The sequence below is a fragment of the Culicoides brevitarsis genome, chromosome 2, assembly GCF_036172545.1.
Source record: "Culicoides brevitarsis isolate CSIRO-B50_1 chromosome 2, AGI_CSIRO_Cbre_v1, whole genome shotgun sequence".
NCBI classification, from domain to species: domain Eukaryota; kingdom Metazoa; phylum Arthropoda; class Insecta; order Diptera; family Ceratopogonidae; genus Culicoides; species Culicoides brevitarsis.
The window spans coordinates 6,574,931-6,596,037 of record NC_087086.1 but is presented as its reverse complement, the minus strand read 5'-3'; the positions used below and the strand labels follow the sequence as shown (position 1 = coordinate 6,596,037).

Below are 21,107 nucleotides of genomic sequence, written 5' to 3'. Positions count from 1 at the left end.
AAAAGGAAAATAATAATAAAAAATCACAGATGAAAATAATTTTAAAAAAAAGTAAAATAGTGACAAATTATTTTAATAATTTAAAAAAAAATAAATTTTAATAAGTTTCGTTGAAAAATATATAAAATATTAATTTTTGACTATTAATTAATGAAAGTGCAAAAGGGCTCAAATTTTTCATTCATATTTATTTTTAAAAAATAATAAAATTAAAAATTACGATAAAATATCAATAAAAAAAATTTGATTGATATTTTATTGTAATTAAGAATTTTTTAAGAAAATTTTTAAACATAAATATTTTTTTATTAAATTTTTCAAAAATATAATATATTATTATTATAATTTTTTTTAAATATATATTTTCAAATTTTTCATTATAATAAAGTGAAACTTTTGAAAATTTATTGAATTAATAAAATTATTATTTTTCTCCCGTTAATAAATTTAATATATAAAAATAATAAAGTATATAAAATTAATAAAAAGTTAAAAATATCTAAATTTAATTTATTTATTTTTTTTATATTTTGCAATTTATTATACTTTCTTACTTAAAAAATTTTTCACTTTTTTTTTTAAGAAAATATTCTTTATAATTTTTTTTTTATTTTAAATTATTAATTAGGTATTATTTAATTAATTAATTAATAATTTTTTAAAATTAAATTAAAGTAAAATTTATTTAAAAATTTAATTAAACAACAAATTTTAAATTATTTGTTATTTAACTTTTTTCAAAAATATTAAAAAATATTTTAAAATAATTTTTCTAAAAAAATATATTTTTTTTCTATTTAAATTTAGTTCAAAATATTTTTTTCTTAAATTCAATCTTTTACAGCATTTAATTTTTTTTAATAAATCAAATTTTTTTATAAATCTTTTTTTTTAATACTAATACCTAAAATTAACTTTATCAAAGAATTTCTGAATATAAATGGATTTAAAGTAGTCACGATATTAGAGGACAGAATTTCTTTTTTTATTAACCATTTCTTGGTTTTATAGTTCTTCATTACCGATAAAAAAGCTTAAAGCCATAAAAATAAAAACTCACAATATTCATAAAAATGCATTCTGATTTAAATGCTGTCACATTTGGAACGTCTGTTGGTCATTTCCTTATATAACACTCGGGAATGTCGTCTCGAAAAAATTCATGAAAAAAAAAATTCACCCTCATAAAAGTACAAATGCACTTTAAAGAAGCATTTTTCAAGGAGCAAGAGCACGACACGAAATTATTATTGCAGGAATATAAAAATTCATTTTACTTTCAGACCAACTGTGCCGAGAGAGTCGAGAGTGTAATTTTCGTGAAACCATTGAATTTTATGTTATAGATTTTATTATTGTCTTTAAATGTGAGATTATGTGAATTTTAATTGTATCAAAGTCGACTCGGGGCACATACGAAAAATGTAAAAGTAATTGTAAATTTACGTTATTGCACATTTTTTGTCGTCATCATCGTCTTTATGTCACTTTGCGAAAGTTTTGCAATTGAATTTTTATTTCCGTCGGACAAAATTTTTCCACATTTTAACATTTTTCGTGTCTTTTTACAGGAATATCACGGAACCGCTGTTCGAAAATGTCTCGCCGAACAAAACTTTCGAGGAAGCTGACACCGCAATGATGATTCTGAGTGCATCGTCGAAGCCAAACGGGCAATGGGTCGGTCCGTGCAAATACATTCCAGGCACGCGAAAGCAAAATCATCAGTGTCGTCGTGACACGGGACTGCCAGAAGCCATCAGAGATGCGCATCATTTGGCGATAAAATACTGCGAGGAGCAATTCAAGTACGACCGATGGAATTGCACGATCGAAACGAAGGGAAAAAAGAATCTTTTCAAGAAAGTTTATCGCGAAACGGCATTTTTGCATGCGTTGACGGCAGGTAAGTTGATGGATTTTTCGAGGTTTCTGCTTTTATTGAGGCAAATCTTTCAGCTGCGTTGTCCCATACTGTGGCGCGTGCTTGTGCCGAAGGTCGGATGATGAAATGTCAGTGCGCCAATGAACGGAGACCAGATCAGACGAAGTCAGCATGGCGTTGGGGAGGATGCAGTGACAATGTGAAGCACGGGAAACGTGTCGCGAAGAATTTCTTGGATTTGGGCAAGATTGAGAATGAGAGTGCGGAACAGTCGACGTTGAAGCATGATGCTCAAGTAAGTGAATTTTCTTCATTTTTATCTGAAATAAATATTAAGAGACTCATTTTTAGTTAAATTTATTTAAATACATTTTTTTTTTAAATTATTTTTTGTTAATTTTTGTTAAAGTTAAAATTAAGATAAAAATTAAAAAAAAAATTTTTACAAAACCTCTACTTAAAAAAATAAAAGTAGCAAATTTTTTTTATAATTTTGTCGCAAAACTGATTCTTTGATCATTTTTATTCATATTTCATAAACAAAAGGATCAAAAACTAACATTTTGAAATAAATTTATCGAAATTTTTTTGTTGAATTTTTCATCAGAAAAACGAAATTTCAAGACCAAAAGTGCTTAAAATAAAATTTTTTTACTTTTATCTTCTACTTTTTTTAAATTTTAAATATTTTTGGATATTTTTGATGAAATTCTATCAATGAATTATCTCAAAGTTAAATTTTTATTCTACAAACTTCAAAAAAAAAATTAAATAATTTTAAATAAAATAAAAATTAAATAATTTTTTTTAAATTAATTTTAGGTATACACAAAATAATAAAAAATAATCAGTTTGGCTAAAATTAGAATGAAAATTAAAGCATTGAAATTAGCTTGATAGGGTTAAAAAAAATTTTAACTTTTAATCGGCTATTTTTTGGAAATTTTTTAAGTTTGTGCTCGACTTTTTGATATTTTTGATCTTTCGGTCAATTAATTACCTCAAAGTGAAATGTAAGTTCTTCAAACTTCGAAAAACAGAAAAATTGGATCAAAATTCATTAAAAAAAAATTAATTTTCATTCAGTTTTTATACAAAATTATCAAAAAATAAGACAATTTATTTATGAATTTATCCAAATTGCCCAAAATTTGAAAAATTTTTCAAGAGAAAATGAAAATTAGAGCATTGAAGTTAATTTAAAATGATTAAAAAAATAAAATTATGACTTTCAATCATTTAATTTGAAAGAATTTGTTGAATTTTGTTCAATTTTATAAAAATTATGATGAAAATTTGACCTAAAAATCTTTTTAAAAAATTAATTTTTACTAAAATTCATTCAAAATCCGCAAAAACTTTAAATTTTCTTTAAAAAAAATCAATTTTGAGTAAAAAATTTATAAGTTGCCAACTTTTTTTCTCCCTTTTCACAGGTCGGCGTCTTCACCGTAATGTCAAGTCTCGACGACAAATGCAAATGCCATGGCGTTTCGGGCTCATGTTCGATGCGCACATGCTGGCGTCGTCTCACCGGCTTCAACGTTACCGTCAATATGCTCCGTCAAAAGTACTACGAAGCCAAACGTCGCTTCCCGAACAGCAAAAACAAGAAACGCAACACTTTGATCCCAATGCAGCAGCAACAAAAGAAGTTTAGTCGAACGTCACGCAACAAACCCGAACTAATTCTCATCTCGCCATACTCCGATCAATCGTTATCATATCAATCGCTGTACTATTTAGAGCCGTCGCCAACGTTCTGTTCGCTCACGAAGGGCCGACAGTGTCTCCATCCCGAAAATTGCAACATTCTCTGTTGCGGCCGGAGTTACACGACGCGCGAAGTCAAAACCAAGGAAAAGTGCAAGTGTCGCTTCAAGGACGGCAAATGTTGCCAAGTCGTGTGTGACTATTGTGAGAGATACGAGGATCGGTATTACTGCAACTAAGCTCAAAAACTGATAAAGAAAAAATTGTTGTAGATACTTTTTGGCATGAAACGAGAGTTTGTAGTAGAAATTTGTCATTTAATCTCCTCTCTTAGACAAAAAAAAACTTTCTCGTCCAAAAAATGAAAAATATTAAAAGCAATGATGACCAAAAATGTCATTTCCGTACAGAATTACCGTCGATGCACGGCACGCTAATCATAATAATTAATATTTAAGTAAAAATAAACAAAATTCTCGAAACAGAAGAAAAGAAGATGTAAAGAATTAAAACAAAAAAGGCCATCTTAAATACTTAAAATTAACAAAAACTTATGTAGAACGTAGCGTTACTCTAAAAGTAAACATTAAACTCTAAAATAAATACAATCAGTATTATTATTTATTATTATTACATTTAAAATATGCCAATTAAACACAAAAATAATAATAAAATAAGAATTAGTTGTTAGATGAAAATAAAAAAAAATTAAGATCAGGGCTGCATTTTTACACACAAGAACGCAATTAATTAAAAAAATAAATAAAAAATAATTATTAATTATTATTATTAATTATTGACAAAGTACATATTATACTTAAATCTTGTCATTTCAGTGTGCTATTGATGACTGGTGTTAAAAAAAAAGTGTTAGTAATTTAGAAATCACATGTAAAATTATTATTATTAATAATATTATAGTAACATGTTTATTTAAAAATAATATTGAACGAATAAATGTAATGCATGTAATAAATTCTTTGTTCTAATGGTTTATTTATGGAAATTTTCTCACATGACGCGATTTGTTTGTTTCTGATGGATTTTTTGATTTGTATATTTCATTCTAATTTTTTTTTTAAAAGATTTCTATTTATTTTATTAGTAAAAAAATGAATTTTGAAAATTTTAATTTTTTTTAATTATTTTAAAATTTAATTTATTTATTTGTGAGTTTAAAAATTTATCTTAACAAAAAAAAAATAATTATGCAAGAGTTTTTTTCTTTAATTTATTTCTCGATTTATTTATTTATTTTTTTTTTTAATTTTAAATAATTATTTTTTTATTTAATTATTTTTTTCTTTTAAATAATTTTTAAAAAAATGTTAATCTAATTTTAATTTGAAGGATTTAAATATTATTCAATATAAAAAAAATCATGCAGAAGTAAAATTTTTTCGACAGTTGTAATTTTCTTTCCGGATGTCAAAATGAGACGATTGAAGGCTCAAATTAATGCTAATAATAACTCCGTAATTTGGAATCTGGACTGTTACAAATATATTTTGAAAGTTAGAATTTTATAAAAAATCATCTTGCATTCAATATAAAAAGTTCAAATTAATATAAGTTTGAAAAGTTGCTTTCAAAATCTTTCTCATTTTTTAAATTTCTCAAATTTTATTTTATATTTTAAAAATTTTTAAATATTATTTTATTTGTTATTTTAATTATAATTTATTATTTTATTATAACTTTTATTTCAAAAATCTGTAAATTAAATAAAATTAAAAATTAATAATTTTTTTAAATCCGAATTTTTATCATAAAATTTAATTAAACTTATATTATTAAAATTTGTTTTTATTTTTTTATTTATTTATTTATTAATTATAATTATTTATTTTTTTTTAATTTTTAAATTACCTAAATTAAAATAAATAATATTTTACAATTTATTTCAAAAATCAGAATTGATAGTCGATGAAAATTAATTTTTTCCTAAAATTCTATGAATTACTTTTATTATTAAAATCATACTAATTTAGCAAATTTTATAATTTTTATTTAATTTTTTTAAATTTTTAATTAAATTAAATTTAACTTTTAAATATATATTTTTTTTATTTCATAAAAAATTTTTATTTTTTAAAAATACATTTAAAAAAAATGCTGTTTCTAAAAACCAATTTGAACATCCAAATTTATGAAAAAATTATCTAAAATTTGTATTTTTGTCAAAATCGTTCGTCTCGAATCTTCTTTTTAGGGAAAATCCCATGAAACTACATTTTTATTACATTTTTTATATAAAAATCCTATCAAAGTGCATCTTTTTTTTCTAAACATAAACAAATCCCACACCTGACATCGTGAATCATCGTGTTTTTATCTCGTTTTATTTTTACGAGGTACTAAAACGTTAACTCTATTAACTTTCTTTCTTCTTTTCTTTATCTTTAACACGTAGAAATAAATAGACTGCGACGAGACGGAAGTTACATCAATCGGCTTAAAAACGTTAATCCCTTGCATTGAATGTTGCCCAATATTTTTGTCTATTTTTAACCTTTTTTCTCCAAAAATAAAAAAAAAATAAAATATTTCTTCACACTTCAAATTTTTTTTACTTGAAATAATTTAAAAGGAATTTTTGCGGTTTTTCAAGAACAACTAGCGGTTTTTTTTTATTCTACATGATTTGGCGCGCGTAATTTGAGCCTTCTTCATTCATCAAAACACGTTCATGAGCGAAAAAAAAAACGAAAAAAAAAATTATCAATGAATTTTTTTTCGTAACAGAATCTTTTGAAACATTCCAGCGAATGGAAGCAAAATTTCCATTCGAAATATTTTTCTGAGAATGATAACATTCTAGATTCGCTCACGAACGGTATGTATGAAGTAATGTGTAATAACAACACATTGTTTACTTCACTTCTGCGCAACTCTCTCTCTCGCAGCGCTCTCGCAAACGTACGACGACGACGACGACACGACATGGATTTTCAGTTTGGGTTGTTGGTATTTACTGAATATTAACAACAATATTATCGGTGATATTGTTTTCTTGTTTGCGTGTGCGACCGAGAGAGTGTTTCAGGAAAAAGAATGGAGGAGCAAAAAGGAAATTTTTAACAGGAAAAATTTCAAAAGGAGCATTCCAGCTCGAAATTTGTTGAAATTTTAGTGAAAAATCCGTAGAAATAAGTAACAAATGCATTTATTTAAGACAAAAACTTAGTGTTAGCTCGTTAGAAAAAGTTAGGAAAATTGGAAAATTTGTTGTGCGTCAAAAAAAAAAGATTTTTGCTCAGATTTGTTTGATTTGTTGAACAAAAAAAAAGTTATTTATCAGGTGAAATATTACTCGAAACTAGGCAATAAGTGATACATAAAAAATAGAATTACACAAAAAAAGAAGAATAAATTGAATTAATATATTGAATAACAAAAGAAAAAGTTAACTTGAACGAAAAAAAAAAATCTTGCTGTATGTGGGATTCCGTGCGTGGAGGTTAAAGAAAACGTTTAAAAGAAGGTCACACACAGAAAATTTCCGTGCATCGTAATAATAATAATAATCGACACGTAAGTAGTTAGTTCCTTTTTGATGTGCCCATTTTATCTCGAAAACTCATCGCAAAAAAGGTCAGAAGTGACACTCGTCGAATCCGAATCAATAATTTATTATTATTATTTTACATTCCGTTTTCAGTCATGTGCTGAAGTGCATGACACTTGATCACATGCAAGATCCGGTCGAGATCGAGTCAGAAATTTATTAATCAATTAATAGCAAAAAATACTCTTCCCACGAAAGAGGCGCCAAGTCGATTCGAGTACATTACGCTCGAACAAAATTTATGCAAATATAATTATTATCAATTTTATTTTTTTTTTCTTTGTTGGTATAAGTAATGAAGTAAACAATTTCATTATTTGTTATTATTATTTGAGCACTGATTAAATTTGGATTTGAATACAAAACAAAAAAAAATCGTAATGAATCGACGTAAAAGTAAGAGGTCGATATGGTAGAGAACTGCTCGGTGCTCGCGAGTTGCGTATCGCAAGTGACATGATATACGTTGCGAAAAAAAAGAGATATTTTCAGAGTGTATTCATATGGAAACGTGCTCATATGGAGGCACGAAAGAGTACAAGATTTTGATTTTGATTCAACATTTTATTGTTGTGTGGAGGTATTTATGTCTCGGCTATACGAGAGGAATACATACAAGTTTAGTTTTTGGAGTGCCGGCAGGGATGGGAAAACGACCAGCTGGATGTTCGTTTATAAAAGTTTGAAAAGCGCGGAATCAGCGATATTTTTATCTGTCGCTTTGAAGTTGGCGTTTTATGATCCATGGATTTTTTTTTCTTTGGAAAAAGTTTGACGATGGATTTATTTTTGGAATAATAATAGGATTGATTTGGGACAGAGATGGAAAGGTATGAGGGTTTAGTTGGATTATAATAGTTCTTGTTGTATTTCGAAAATTGCATTCTTGAAGTTCTTTGAGATCTTGAAACTATGACTGAAACTTATTTATTTTAAATCACAATTCTAAGATCTCAAAGAACTTCAAGAATTCAATTTTTGAAATTTCTTTCAGCAATTTTCATTGCTATTCCAGTGACATAATGTCTTTAAAGGAATTAATAGAAGCTAATTAAGATTTTTCAGTATTCACAAGTATATCCCAAAATCTAAAGTAATTTAATTTGAAAAACCTCAATTCATCAAAAAGTTTCATGATACCAGTCCATTTCGAATGCTTGTAGTAGTTGACTTTGCACATGATGTTTTCAGATACCTAAGGCAGGTAGACTATTATACCTATTAGGTGCATTTAAGAACGCTCATCGTTTCCATCATGATTTTTTTCTGTAATTTTTTCCATCGAATACGTTCAAGTTAAAACTTGATGAGTTATGTGAAATTTTGGAGACAAGTCTTGTTAATATAAATGTTCTCATACAAGTGTTTTTTCCTTCCATGGGTTGGATTTGCCTTCGCTGTTGTTGCTCCATCTCCTGCACTTCGACGCCAAATAGATCTTTTGTGCTCCCGATTTATTTTTCTTATTTATCATATGATATGGCATTTTTTATTCTCAATAAATTTTTGGATTTTCAAAATTTATATTTGTAAGTCTAAAGTTTTTAACCAATGTATGGCTGATTGATTTAGTTCATTGAGTGTTGAAAGTCCTCCTGAAAAATTACGATTTGGGCATTTTTCGATTATATGTTGCATAGATTGTATTTCATCGCAATCACATAGCGGCGAAGGTGTAATTTGCCATTTATTAAGGAGAAAATTGTGCTCCCGATGATAGTTTGTTACTTTGTTTTCTCATCCTGTTGACAGTATATTTGCCAAATTCGTCATATGGATGTTCTTCTTATTAGAATCTCTTTGAAAGTTTATAAAATTTTGTATGTAACTTAAGTATAGTCAATTCATGTAAATTATTTCGTTGGAATGAACCATTATTGTACTGTATTGTATTGTTGATTGTTAATCTTCTTTACTTTTTTTGTCCAAAAGCAGTCCAAAGGTTGATATTGCCTTACTGAAATTTATTTTGCATTCCATTTGGGATATTTTACGTTTCATTATTTCTGAAATGTAAAATTTAACGAGTTAACTTGAAGTATTCATGAAAAAATCTGAAAACTTTTATATATTGATTTGCTAAAAAAAGGTTCGTTATTTAATTTTTTTGTTGTTTCCTGCAATAAAATCCTAAACAAACATCAAAAAGTATCAAATTTCACAAAAAGCAACTTACCAGGCTTCTCCTTTAATGCTTTGATATCAAATCTCAATCCAACAAGGGCCCAATATTCTCCAAAACTGCAAAAAATCATTTCTCCAGCCCTGCTTCCATTCACATGAATGGTTCTCTTTTTTTTCAATAATGACACATATGTATATAAAACTCCAACAATCCATACCAACAATATACACAAATATACAGCTGCTACGACGTCGTATGAATGAATTTTATAACACAAAGAAATAAAATTCAGCTCTCTGCCGATAATCCGTCGTAGTAGTTGCTCAGTATATTTGCGTCTCTGTCTGCTCTATGGAACACATGTGAACGTCTTTTGACTCTGAGAAATCAAAATAGAAAAGGATTGTTTAGTGATCTGTCGGATATTTGAGCGTGATAAAGTCTGCAAAAATCGCTGCAAAAATTAAAATAAAAAATTTAAAATCAAAAATAAATTTGAAAAATGTGATAAAGTGAAAGAATATTTCGCTTTCTGGAATTTCCTGTGTCTTATTATGAATAAAAAAAAATTATATGTGAAAAAATAGAAGGGAAGACAACAAAAAAAAGTACTTACTTGCTTCTAGTATAGTCGTCACTCATAGAAACATCATGATTAGTCAAATAAAACCAGACGTTTAAAAAATAAATATAGTAAAGTAGCGTAAAAATAGATCGGCAGCGGATATCAAATAAATACATAAAAAAAAATAATAAAAGAATATAAACATAATTTAGAAAATACAAGAAATATTTCTTACCTGTGAAGACGTGAAGAGTGGAAACAATATTTGTTCGCGATGAGTGGCAAAAGGTAAAACGCATGCAAAAACCAGATGATAATAATATATTTCTTAATGATGTCTGGTAGTGTTGTTATTGTCGTTGTCGTGCTGCTTCCATGTTGTTGTTGTATTTAAAAGTCATTATTATGACTCAGAAATTCAAATTTTGTATTGAATTAACGCTCAAGTTATTTATGCCACGCGTAACTACTGTCAACATTTAATAACAGCAAAAAAAAATTTAAAAAAAATGAATGATTTTTTTTTTGCTCCATCCATGAGTGACACACATTTTCAAGTTCTGACAAATAATCCGTCAAACGCTTTGTGATTATCACGCAAAATAATCAGGTTGTGAAGGCGTCGTCTTCGGGGAATAAAAATCAAGATGATAATAGTAATGACGAAGCGTGCTTGAAATATAGACGACCGAGTGATAATAATAAATAAATAAGAAAGTACAGAAAAATAATCAAAAATCTGTCGTCAAAAAAAAAATTTGTGTTTATTTATAAAATATCACGATAAAGACCGGTTGCATTCCTATCATTATTATTTTTTTTTTATTTTTATAAATAACTCTGTTGAAATTTAATGTTTTTTACGCGTTTTTTTTTTCAAAATCTGACCTTCTGTGTGGGTAGCTCGAAGAATGAATTGCGGAATAATTTTCCTCGATCAAGGTTTTAATTTTTGACACATGCGATTTTTTTTTTGACAATGCATTTAGGAAGTAAATTTGAGACAAAAATTATTAATTTCGTCTATTTATTTTGTCTAACTGAGAAATGAATTGCGCAAAACCCGGAGAGAGCAAGAATTTTTCATCAAGTTCATCGTCGTCATCGGTTTTTATATAAAATTTTCCAAAAGAGTAATAAACTTTGAGAATATATGAATCTATTTTTGAACGTTAGTCAATATCTATACAGCCATGTGTGAAATTTTATGGATATAGAACAACGCGGATTATTGTATATGCGGAACATATTTGGAAGTGCATGAACAAGTCAATGAACAATGACCGCCGAATTTCGGTTCATAAGGGAATTGAAAATATTTTTGCATGATGTTAATGACTTTATAGCTGATTGTTAGTTCAAGTAACAGAAAAATGATATAAAATGGGTTTAAAATTACTTTTAAATTGTCTGTTAATGGGTTAGGTATGATGATGACTTGCAATGAATATTCATGATCGATATAGAATAAAAGTAATTAAATTTATATGTAAAAATTTTGCAAATTCTTTATATGAGAAAGAGATTTTTTGCTTCAACTAAGTCGTGAGCAATAAAATTATCAATCTGAGTTCTAAAATAGAATTTTGCATTAAATAAATTAAAAAATTAACATCAAGAGCAGTGTTAATTTAATTCAAATTTTGATAATATTTTTTTTGAGATCTTAATTATTTATTATTGTTGAGTATTTAGCACGTTTTAAGTCATCATGTGACTTGTTTGAGACTTTTATCACGTGAAATATTTTTAAATTAGTTTCATTTCAACTTTCAAAGAGTTTAAACTGATTTTTAAACTCATAATTATATTAGATTAATTTTGAGGTTATGTTTACCACGTGTTCGATCTTGATTATTTTCATAGATCTAACCTAAATTTGTTGTCATTCTCTACTTTTTATTTGAAATCATATAGTTTATCAGTCATATAGTGTTGATAAAATTCTAAATCCTTAAAGTAAATCTTGTTCATGATAAAATATCATAGATATTGGTTTTAACCTATAATTTCTTCTTAATTCATATGGATACATTTCTCCGAATCCCTTGATATTTGGTTTCAGAAAGTTTGGAGGCATATTTTGTGTCGATTTGTCGATGATGATTTAAGCTTTTGATCCAAAATGATATTTAATTTGCTGTATCTATTCCTTGAGTCGAAATTCGAGATTCTCTATTCTTTATTTTTGAAGTGTTTCAATTTCTTTCTTTTTATTCAAAGATAAAATTGTACTGAAGTAGTTAGTCGATATGAGTTTCTATCATGCATTTGTAAAGAGTCAGTCTTGTTTGTGATGACATTTTTCTTCTATTTTTGAATTTTTCTTCAGGTTTAAGCATTTGCCAAGGTTCTTTGATTACTTAAAGCTCGATCTTAAACTTCGTTGTATTTTATGAGATCCTGTAAATATATAAAATATATAATAAGATATATAATACAAAATTATTTATATTAAAAAATATATAAAAAATATATATGTGCTTTCATATGCTTCAATACAAAAATTAAAGATATATATTTTATAATTTTTCATTTTGAGGTTATGTAATTTTTATATGAAATGCTAAAAATTAAAGATATACCTTTTTAAATTTAACTTTGAGGTTATGTCGATCAGTAAAATAAAAGAAAATATTAAAATATTTCAAAACGTGTAAAAAAAAGATTATTTTTAGTTAAAATAATGAATATATATTTTATAAAATTTCATTAATAAGAATCTACATTCAAAAATTCAGGTTTTTTTTATTGCTTACCTTAATAGAATTTTAATTAAAATTCAAATCTCTCACTAATGCTTCTGTCGGAGGTCAATAACATACCTTGGCCAAAAAAAAAATCTCGAATAGTAGCATAGTCAACATAAATGCAAAGTACCTAATAGTAGGTCATGATCGAATCTTGTTTTGAAAGTAACTCATAACAATTATCTCATGTGCGCACTGATCAATAACAACAGACGTTAATTCAATTAAATACCTCACATAATAAATTATTTTCTTCCGAAAATAATTATTTGTTTGTTTGTTTCAGTTTATTTGTTCTTTTAATGCTCTTTTGTCTTCTGAAGATGCTCGAGAGCGATAAGTCAATTAAATAAGTGTTAACTAACTAATGCTCGTTGTAATGAAGATTGACTTCCAGCATTAACTGCTACTTATTAATTAAGCGGTATTTATTCAATAAAATTTATTTTGATGCAATTTCATCAGATTTTTGGTTTGAATTAATTGAAAAAATTTCGAAATTTTTATCGTTGATGCAAGAAAAGCGTGTCTCTTATCTTGCACTATTTTTGTAACAAGATTGCAATTCGATTGCCAAAGAGATAAGATTACTTACATGACAATTTCTTGAAATTATTTCATAATTTTTGCACGTGACTTTTTTTTTTGCAGAGTTTGGACGATGGAAAATACGGAAGATAATCCCGAAGCACCCGTTGACCCTGGGTTTGGCTCTCGCGGTTACACAGAACAGGATTATGAAGGTCATCGGGCACATACAATGTTCTTTGGGGTGCATGTCCCGAACAGAAGATCGCATCGACGACACAAGGGATCGCAAAAGCAAATGTCGGGAAAGGGTTCGAATGATACAGAAAAGCAAAGTAAGTTGATTTTTTCAATTTTAAATGATTTTTTTTAAATTTTTACCTTTAAATTGTAGCAACTCCCCCTGCTCAACGTGTTCAATTCATCCTTGGCGAAGAAGTTGGCTCCGATGGAGATCCTTCCAACGTTGAAACGCATCCACTTTTTTCGGAAATGGAAGAATTAGTCAAAGACGGCGACGAAATCGAGTGGAAAGAAACCGCAAGATGGGTTAAATTCGAAGAAGATGTTGAGGAAGGTCAGTTTTTCTCCATTTTTTACGTTAAAAAATCATTTTTTTATTAAATTTTTCATTTTAGGAGGCAATCGTTGGTCAAAACCGCATGTCGCTACATTATCCCTCCATTCCCTCTTCGAATTGCGGAGCTACATCCTGAATGGCTCCATCATGCTCGACATGGAAGCGACAAATTTGGAGCAAGTAGCTGACCTTGTGTGCGAAAATATGGTCAACAATGGGCAATTGTCGAGTGAAACGCGCGAAAAAGTGCGCGATGCGTTGCTCCGACGACACCGACATCAACACGAACAAGCCAAAAAGAACAACATGACGAAACTTCCGTTGATCCGATCGCTCGCAGACATCGGCAAAAATCATTCCGCGACAAAAAGTGAGTCAGTTTCGTTTGTTTTTTGCGAATTTCTCTCTCTTTCTGTACATTCTTCTTTCGACATAAATACAAAAACACTAAGTACACAATTTCTACTCTTTGTCAAATATTTTTCTTTCTTTTTAACAAAAAAAAATATTTTTGATGTTTTTTTTTAATTTTATTTTTTGTTTTAAATATTATTTTTCTTTTAACATGAAATTTTTAGGTTTTTTTCGTACACCGCCCCCTCCGACATCTGTCTCGTGTAACGCTCTTCCGAATCAAAGTGAATCGTTTTTGTCTCCGCATTTCAAACAATCAAGTCTAGCAACAAAAGACAATCGGGGGGCTTACTCTTCCGTGCCATCAGGTATCAAAAAGTCGTCTAAAAGTGTTCGAATTTCATCTGTTCGATATTTGGAAAGACAAATTTTGACATTTTCTGAAAAAAATGACAGCTGTCAAAAATTTTTTGATGAAATTTCAATTTTTATGATTTTTTTTTTATTTTTGAGTCAATTTTTTTTTTAATTTTAGTCTTAGTATTCATCATATAAAAAAAATAATTTAAAAATTTATTAAAAGTTGAAATTTCAATTAAAATTTTGACATCTGTCATATTTTCTGTCAAAATTATTTTTATTTAAGAAATTTAATGTGTAAAATTTTCTTTTATTGTACAAAAATTCACCAAAATTTGTAAAAAGTCACAAACTAAAAAATTTTTGAACATAAAATTTTTGGCGGGAAATTTATAAAATTTGACAGATGTCAAAATTTTCGATAAAATTCAATTTTAATAAAAGTTTAATTTAAATTTAATAATTTTTATTAACAAAAATTAATTTTGAATATTAAAATTTCTTAAAAATTGAACTTTTATCGAAAATTTTGACATCTGTCATCCTTCAAATTTTTTAATAAATTTTCCCGCCAAAATTTTTTATGTCAAAAATTTCAATAAATTGTAAAAAAAATCACAAAAAATTAGAAAACCTCACAAAAAAAGAAATATTTTACATAAAATTTAAGATGAAATTCGAACTCGTCGTAGAAAAAAAAACAAAAAAAAAGTTTACATATTGGCAAGTAGCAAAAATTTATGCAAAAAAGCCTCCGTGGAGCACTGAATGTTGTTGACTAGACAAAACACGAGCTATAAATGTTAAAAGTCGAAGCACACGAACACGTTGATGTATTTTTAATTATTTTGTTTCCTGTCACTTTCTTCCCCTTTTAAAAAAAATCTTTCATTTTTCACATAAAAAAAATTATCATTTAAAAAAAATCCTTTAAAAAACTTTTTAAACGGATGAATTTATCTGTCATTTCAATTTCAAGGCGATGATTCACCAACAAATTCGCACTCGATAGCAATGGCTATTATGGCTTTTCACACTCCCAACGCTGGAATTTCCTTTGGTCCAGCTCTACCTCTCTGCGGGGATCCCATTCAAGGGTCGTTGCCTGTTCCCCCGAGTTTGGCTGAAATAAATAAAGGTCAAATCAAAAAATCACTTGAATGCAAAAAAAATTATACTTTCGTTAGTTTTGTCTTGATTTTAGCAATTTTTTAGAACTACTTAGAGAATGTTCATTCCTCATTAAAAAAAAAAGAAAGTTTCTTGATTAGAAGCCATAAACTTAGAAACTTCATTCCATCTCATCATCCTTTTTATTAATATTTATTGATTTTTTTCACGAGGGACAGACTTTTTTCAAACTAATTTTGCGCCGTTTCTTGCTTGAAGTCATTCACTCAGCAGAAAAAATATTTTTTCGACAGACCGACGAACTTTAACTCCCATAAAATTATCCATTTTTATCATTTTTGGTACTAAAAATGCCCTGATCGAGCATGTGTCATCAACTTTTTTTTATGACTTTAGTTATTTTTTGCATGAGTTTGTTGTTCAAACTTAGATTTTTATGCGAAAATTGAGCCAAATGTATGCTTTTTTCAAATTTTTTGTCAAAATTATAATTTTTCATAAAAAAAAAATTACCGAAAATGATTGGAAAAACAGGTGAAACCATCGCAACTAGCCCGAGTTCCGTGTCGATGCAGCGAAATAGCAGCTCCGGCGACTTGGAAGAGAAGCACAAGACAAACACAAATTTCATGCGGAAGATTCCGCCGGGTGCTGAAGCGAGTAACATTCTCGTTGGCGAAGTAGATTTCTTGGATAAAAGTTTGGCGGCGTTTGTGCGACTCAATCAAGCGTACATTTTGGGCGATTTGACGGAGGTTCCTGTGCCAACGCGGTAAATTTTTTTTTTTAAATTTAAAAAAAATAATTAAAAAATTTTAAAAAACTTTTAATTTAAAAAAAAAATAAATTGAAAAAAAAATTAAAGTTTAAAAAAATTAAAAAAAAAATTTTTTGAAAAAAAAAAATATTTAAAAAATTTAAAAATATTTAAAAATTTTAAAATTTTAAAAAATTAAAAAAAAAAATTAAAATTCAAAAAAATTTTAAAGTTTAAAAAAATTAAAAAAAAAAAAAATAAAATAAATTAAAAAATTTTAAAATTTTAAATTTTAAAAAAAAAAAAAAAAATAAAAATTAAAAAAAATAAAAAAAAAAAAAAAAATAAATAAAAAAAATTTAAAAAAATTTAATATATTTAAAAATTTTAAATAATTTTGAAAAATTTAATAAAAATTAACAAATTTTAAAAATTATAAAAATTTAAACAAAATTTAATATTTTTTTTTTTAGTTTCATTTTCATCCTTTTGGGACCTCCGGGTAGTCAAAGTGGCTTCCATGAAGTTGGCAGAGTAATGGCAACTCTTATGAGTGACGAGGTTTTCCATGAAGTTGCGTACCGAGCGAAGAAACGAGATCATTTAATCGCAGGAATCGACGAATTTTTGGATGCTGTCACAGTTTTGCCTCCAGGAGAATGGGGTAAGATCGATTTTTCGACATTTTTTTATAAAAATTTTGATTAAAAATTATTTTTTTTAGATCCGTCGATCAGAATTGAACCACCTGCATCTGTTCCGTCACAAGAAGTGCGCAAAAAGCCCGATAAAAAAGACAAAAAGGAGGAAATTAACGAAGAGGAGCTCGAACAGAAGCTCCGAGAGGAATCTGGATTGTCGAGGACAGGAAAATTGTTTGGTAAGAAATTCATAAATTAAAATTTTTGAAGGAAATTAATTTTTTTTTAATTTTAGGCGGATTAATTAACGATTTCAAACGGAAAAAGCCCTTTTACTTCTCCGATTTCAAGGATGCTTTGTCACTTCAATGCGTTGCTTCATGGATTTTCTTGTATTTTGCGTGCTTAAGTCCAATTATTACGTAAGTTTTTAAATTTTTTGCCCAAATTTTATTAAAAACGATTATTTTTTAGTTTTGGAGGCTTACTTGGACAAGCAACAGGCAACAATATCGCAGCTATGGAAAGTTTACTGTCGGGTTTCGTGTGCGGCGTCGGTTACGGGCTCTTTTCGGGGCAACCATTGACAATTTTAGGCTCGACAGGTCCCGTTTTGGTATTTGAGACGATTGTTTATGACTTTTGTCAGCGCGTTGGATGGGATTACATCACGTTCCGCATGTGGATTGGCGTTTGGATTGCTGCCATTCTCATTTTGCTCGTTGCTATCGATGCCAGCGCCTTCGTTTGCTACATCACACGCTTCACGGAGGAGAATTTCGCCTGTCTCATCGCTTTCATCTTCATCTACAAGGCAATCGAGAACGTGCTGAAGATCGGCAAGGATCATCCGCTGAACATGGGACAAAATTACGATTGTTCGTGCGTGCCGCCGGGCGAAGATGCACGTTCCATCTACAAAATTCACGAGGTTTCGTCGCGCGGAAAGGCATATTGTCTGTCAATTAATGGAACACTCCTTGGAGACGATTGTGATAAGCCGGAATTCGTTTCTGACGTCTTTTTGATGTCGATTATCTTGTTTACCGGCACGTACATCATATCAGTTGTGTTGAAGGACTTTAAAAATGCGCTCTTTTTCCCCGCTGGAGTAAGAATTTTCAACCTTTAAAGGAAAAAAATTTCATTTTTTAACATTTTTCAACAATTTTAGGTACGTCAAGTTGTCAGTGACTTTGCAGTAATTATTGCCATCTTCACAATGACCATTTTTGATTACGTCACGAAGGTTCCAACGCCCAAACTCGATGTCCCGAGCGAGTTGAAACCAACTTTGCCGGATCGCGGATGGATTATTATGCCGTTTCACGAGAAAAATCCCGTTTGGACTTGTGTTCTTGCCGTCATTCCCGCGTTACTTGGCACAATTTTAATATTTATGGATCAACAAATCACGGCGGTTATTATAAATCGCAAAGAAAACAAATTAAAAAAAGGTTGTGGTTACCACTTGGATCTCTTTGTCCTTGCTGGGCTTATTTTAATCTGCTCCATTATGGGTTTGCCATGGTAAGAAGTCAAAAATTTTATTCAAAAAAAATATTTTTCATGAAAAAAAATTTTTTTAGGTTCGTTGCTGCAACTGTTTTGAGCATCAATCATGTCAACTCGCTAAAAGTTGAGTCGGAATCCGCTGCGCCGGGAGAAAAACCTCAATTTTTGGGGGTACGCGAGCAACGGGTTACTCACATTATGATATTTGTTACCATTGGATGCTCTGTTATGCTGACACCGTTGTTGAGTCATGTAAGAAATTTTTAAAAAATATTTTTTTAAAACTCAAAATATTAAAAATTTCTTTTAAAATTTTTTTTTTGATAAAATTTGAGTAAAAAATCATAAAATAATTAAATTTTTTATCAGATTTTATTTTTTAATTTTTAGTTTTTTAATATCTGGATTTTTGTTTATTTTAAAAATATTTGTTTTTAATTTTTAATGCGAAAGATCGTTATAGTAATTTTTTTTATCTTTAAAAAAATATTCAAAATTTTTTCTTTTGAATTTTTATTTGAAAAAAATTATTTATTTTATTTTTTTTTTTTTATAAAAATTTTTTTATTTAAAAATTATTATTAAAAGTTTATTATTTTTAATTTTTTTTTTATTTAAAAAAATATTTATTTTATTTTTTCTTTAATTTTAAAGCGAAAAAAATATTTAATTTTTTTTAATATTTTAATTAATTTTTATTTTTTTTTAAAATTATTAATTTTAATTTAAAAAAAATATTTAATTTTTTTTATTTAAAATTAATTTTTAGTTTTAGAAAGTAAAAATTTTCCTAAATTTAAAAAAAATGTGATTAATTTAATTAATTAATTTTTAAATTTCTTTTAGATTCCAATGCCCGTGCTCTTCGGTGTCTTTTTATACATGGGCGCCGCATCACTCAAGGGACTTCAATTCTTCGATCGTCTCCTTATAATGTTGATGCCAGTCAAGTACCAACCTGATTTCATGTTTTTACGACAAGTAAAATCCCTAAAATTTAATTAAAAATTATTTTTCTTAACAAAAAATATTTTTTTTAGGTACCAATCAAACGTGTGCATTTATTTACACTTATTCAACTGGCTTGCTTAGTGTCCCTTTGGTTAATCAAGTCATTCTCCGCTACATCTATTCTCTTCCCCCTCATGTTGGTCATCATGATTGCCATCAGAAAATCGTTAGATTTTGTATTTACGAGACGCGAGCTCAAAATTCTCGATGATATTATGCCGGAAATGGTGCGACGCGCCAATGTTGATGACGTTGAAAATTTAGAAACAGAGGTAAAAAAATTTTTTATTTGATTTTTTAAAGAAAGTTTGTTAAAAAATTAAATTTTAGGAGGGTAACAAAGATGCCGAATCAAAACTTAATACCTCAACATCAAATGGAAATCTTACTAGTTCAATTAATATTAGCGAAGAAGTCAACAAAACCACAATTTGGAAACAAGTCAATGATGGAAAGCTGTTTTTCACGCGAAAATTCAAAGAAAATAAGGATAAGGGCAATGATAAAAGGTAAAAATATTTTTTAAAATAAAATTTCCTTTAAAAAATTTTTTTTAAAAAAAATAATAAAAAATTAATTTAAAAAATTATTTTAATTAAAATAAATTAATTAATTAATTAATTCGATTATTTATTTATTAAATTTAAATTAATTTATTTTTTTTTTTAAATTTTTGAAAAAAAAATATTAAAAATAATTAAAATTAATTTAAAAATTATTTTTTTTTAAATTTTTTTTAGTGACAAAAAGGACAAATCCTTGGATATGATAAAAGAAGTTGCCGACACCGACAATGAAAAAAGCCGAAAAACCAGCAACGTTTCACAAGTTTAAACTTGCAAAAAAAAACCTTAGCGAATAATTATTCTTATACAAGATATTTAATTTGTCTATCAATCTTTCAATCATATAAAAAAAAAATTAACAACTTAATTAGTACAACATTTACAAAACAAACAAAAATGAATATTTATCGCTGGATCAAATAAAAAATAGACAAACGGTACGATATACAACAATTAAATACAATAAAAAGAGAAAAAAAATCACAACTTAGGAGATTAAATAAACTAACAGTTACAGTAGCAGAAATAATTAAATAAATGTTCTTTCCCAGTTTGATTTGGGAAAAGCAACACGTTTTTAGATGAAAATTAGCGAATATTTTTAATTTATTGACAATTTGCCAGAACAAGTTCGGTTTTTGAACGAAAAGATAGAAAAAAGGAATAAATTAATTGCATAGGTAATTATTATTAGTAGAAAATGCGAGTCGCGATGCGTGACATGTTTAGGAAAAAATAAGAAAAAAAAATGTGTTAAAGCCAAGTAAATAAATAAATAAAATGATGAAAATAATTTTAGCAGAATGAAAAAAGGAATGTATTTGTTATAATTGTTAAGGTTATATTCCAAATAAAAAAAAACATAGCCAACAGAAAAAATTGAATTTTAAATTTAAACCAAATTTCAAATATTTTTAAGTTGAATTTAAATATTTCAGAAATTTATTTTTAAGTTTTTTTGCTTTTTCATATAAATTTAAATAATTCATTTTTTTCTCTTTTAAAATTAAAAAAAAAAAAAAAAAAAAATTAATAAAATTTTTTCATGATAAAAAAAA

At 27.5% G+C, this 21,107-nt stretch overlaps 2 protein-coding genes across 2 annotated transcripts; both read left to right on the top strand.

The window, feature by feature from the left end:
* The first annotated feature begins 1,073 nt into the window (after positions 1 to 1,073).
* On the top strand, positions 1,074 to 3,837 carry LOC134828412 (protein Wnt-4). Its single transcript, XM_063841391.1, has 4 exons — positions 1,074 to 1,108; positions 1,572 to 1,906; positions 1,960 to 2,180; positions 3,322 to 3,837. The coding sequence occupies exons 1-4, from the start codon at positions 1,074 to 1,076 to the stop codon at positions 3,835 to 3,837; spliced, it is 1,107 nt and encodes a 368-aa protein (XP_063697461.1).
* Positions 3,838 to 9,583: 5,746 nt separating this feature from the next.
* LOC134832778 (electroneutral sodium bicarbonate exchanger 1) lies at positions 9,584 to 20,914 on the top strand. Its single transcript, XM_063846928.1, has 16 exons — positions 9,584 to 10,144; positions 13,258 to 13,469; positions 13,529 to 13,711; positions 13,773 to 14,084; positions 15,408 to 15,566; positions 16,094 to 16,331; positions 16,790 to 16,980; positions 17,041 to 17,196; positions 17,253 to 17,379; positions 17,432 to 18,068; positions 18,132 to 18,487; positions 18,547 to 18,724; positions 19,319 to 19,453; positions 19,513 to 19,755; positions 19,814 to 19,992; positions 20,224 to 20,914. Exons 1-16 carry the CDS (start codon positions 10,131 to 10,133, stop codon positions 20,315 to 20,317), a joined length of 3,414 nt encoding a protein of 1,137 aa, XP_063702998.1. The 5' UTR covers positions 9,584 to 10,130; the 3' UTR covers positions 20,318 to 20,914.
* The last annotated feature ends 193 nt before the right edge of the window (positions 20,915 to 21,107 follow it).

Excerpts from the sequence above, each read along its gene's own strand:
- LOC134828412 (XM_063841391.1), top strand. The coding sequence starts at position 1,074 with ATGCATTCTGATTTAAATGCTGTCACATTTGGAAC. Across the intron at positions 1,109-1,571 it reads AATGCTGTCACATTTGGAAC|GAATATCACGGAACCGCTGT; the intron begins GTCTGTTGGTCA and ends GTCTTTTTACAG. Across the intron at positions 1,907-1,959 it reads TTTGCATGCGTTGACGGCAG|CTGCGTTGTCCCATACTGTG; the intron begins GTAAGTTGATGG and ends CAAATCTTTCAG.
- LOC134832778 (XM_063846928.1), top strand. Across the intron at positions 14,085-15,407 it reads AAATCATTCCGCGACAAAAA|GCGATGATTCACCAACAAAT; the intron begins GTGAGTCAGTTT and ends TTCAATTTCAAG. Across the intron at positions 17,380-17,431 it reads TGCTTAAGTCCAATTATTAC|TTTTGGAGGCTTACTTGGAC; the intron begins GTAAGTTTTTAA and ends ATTATTTTTTAG.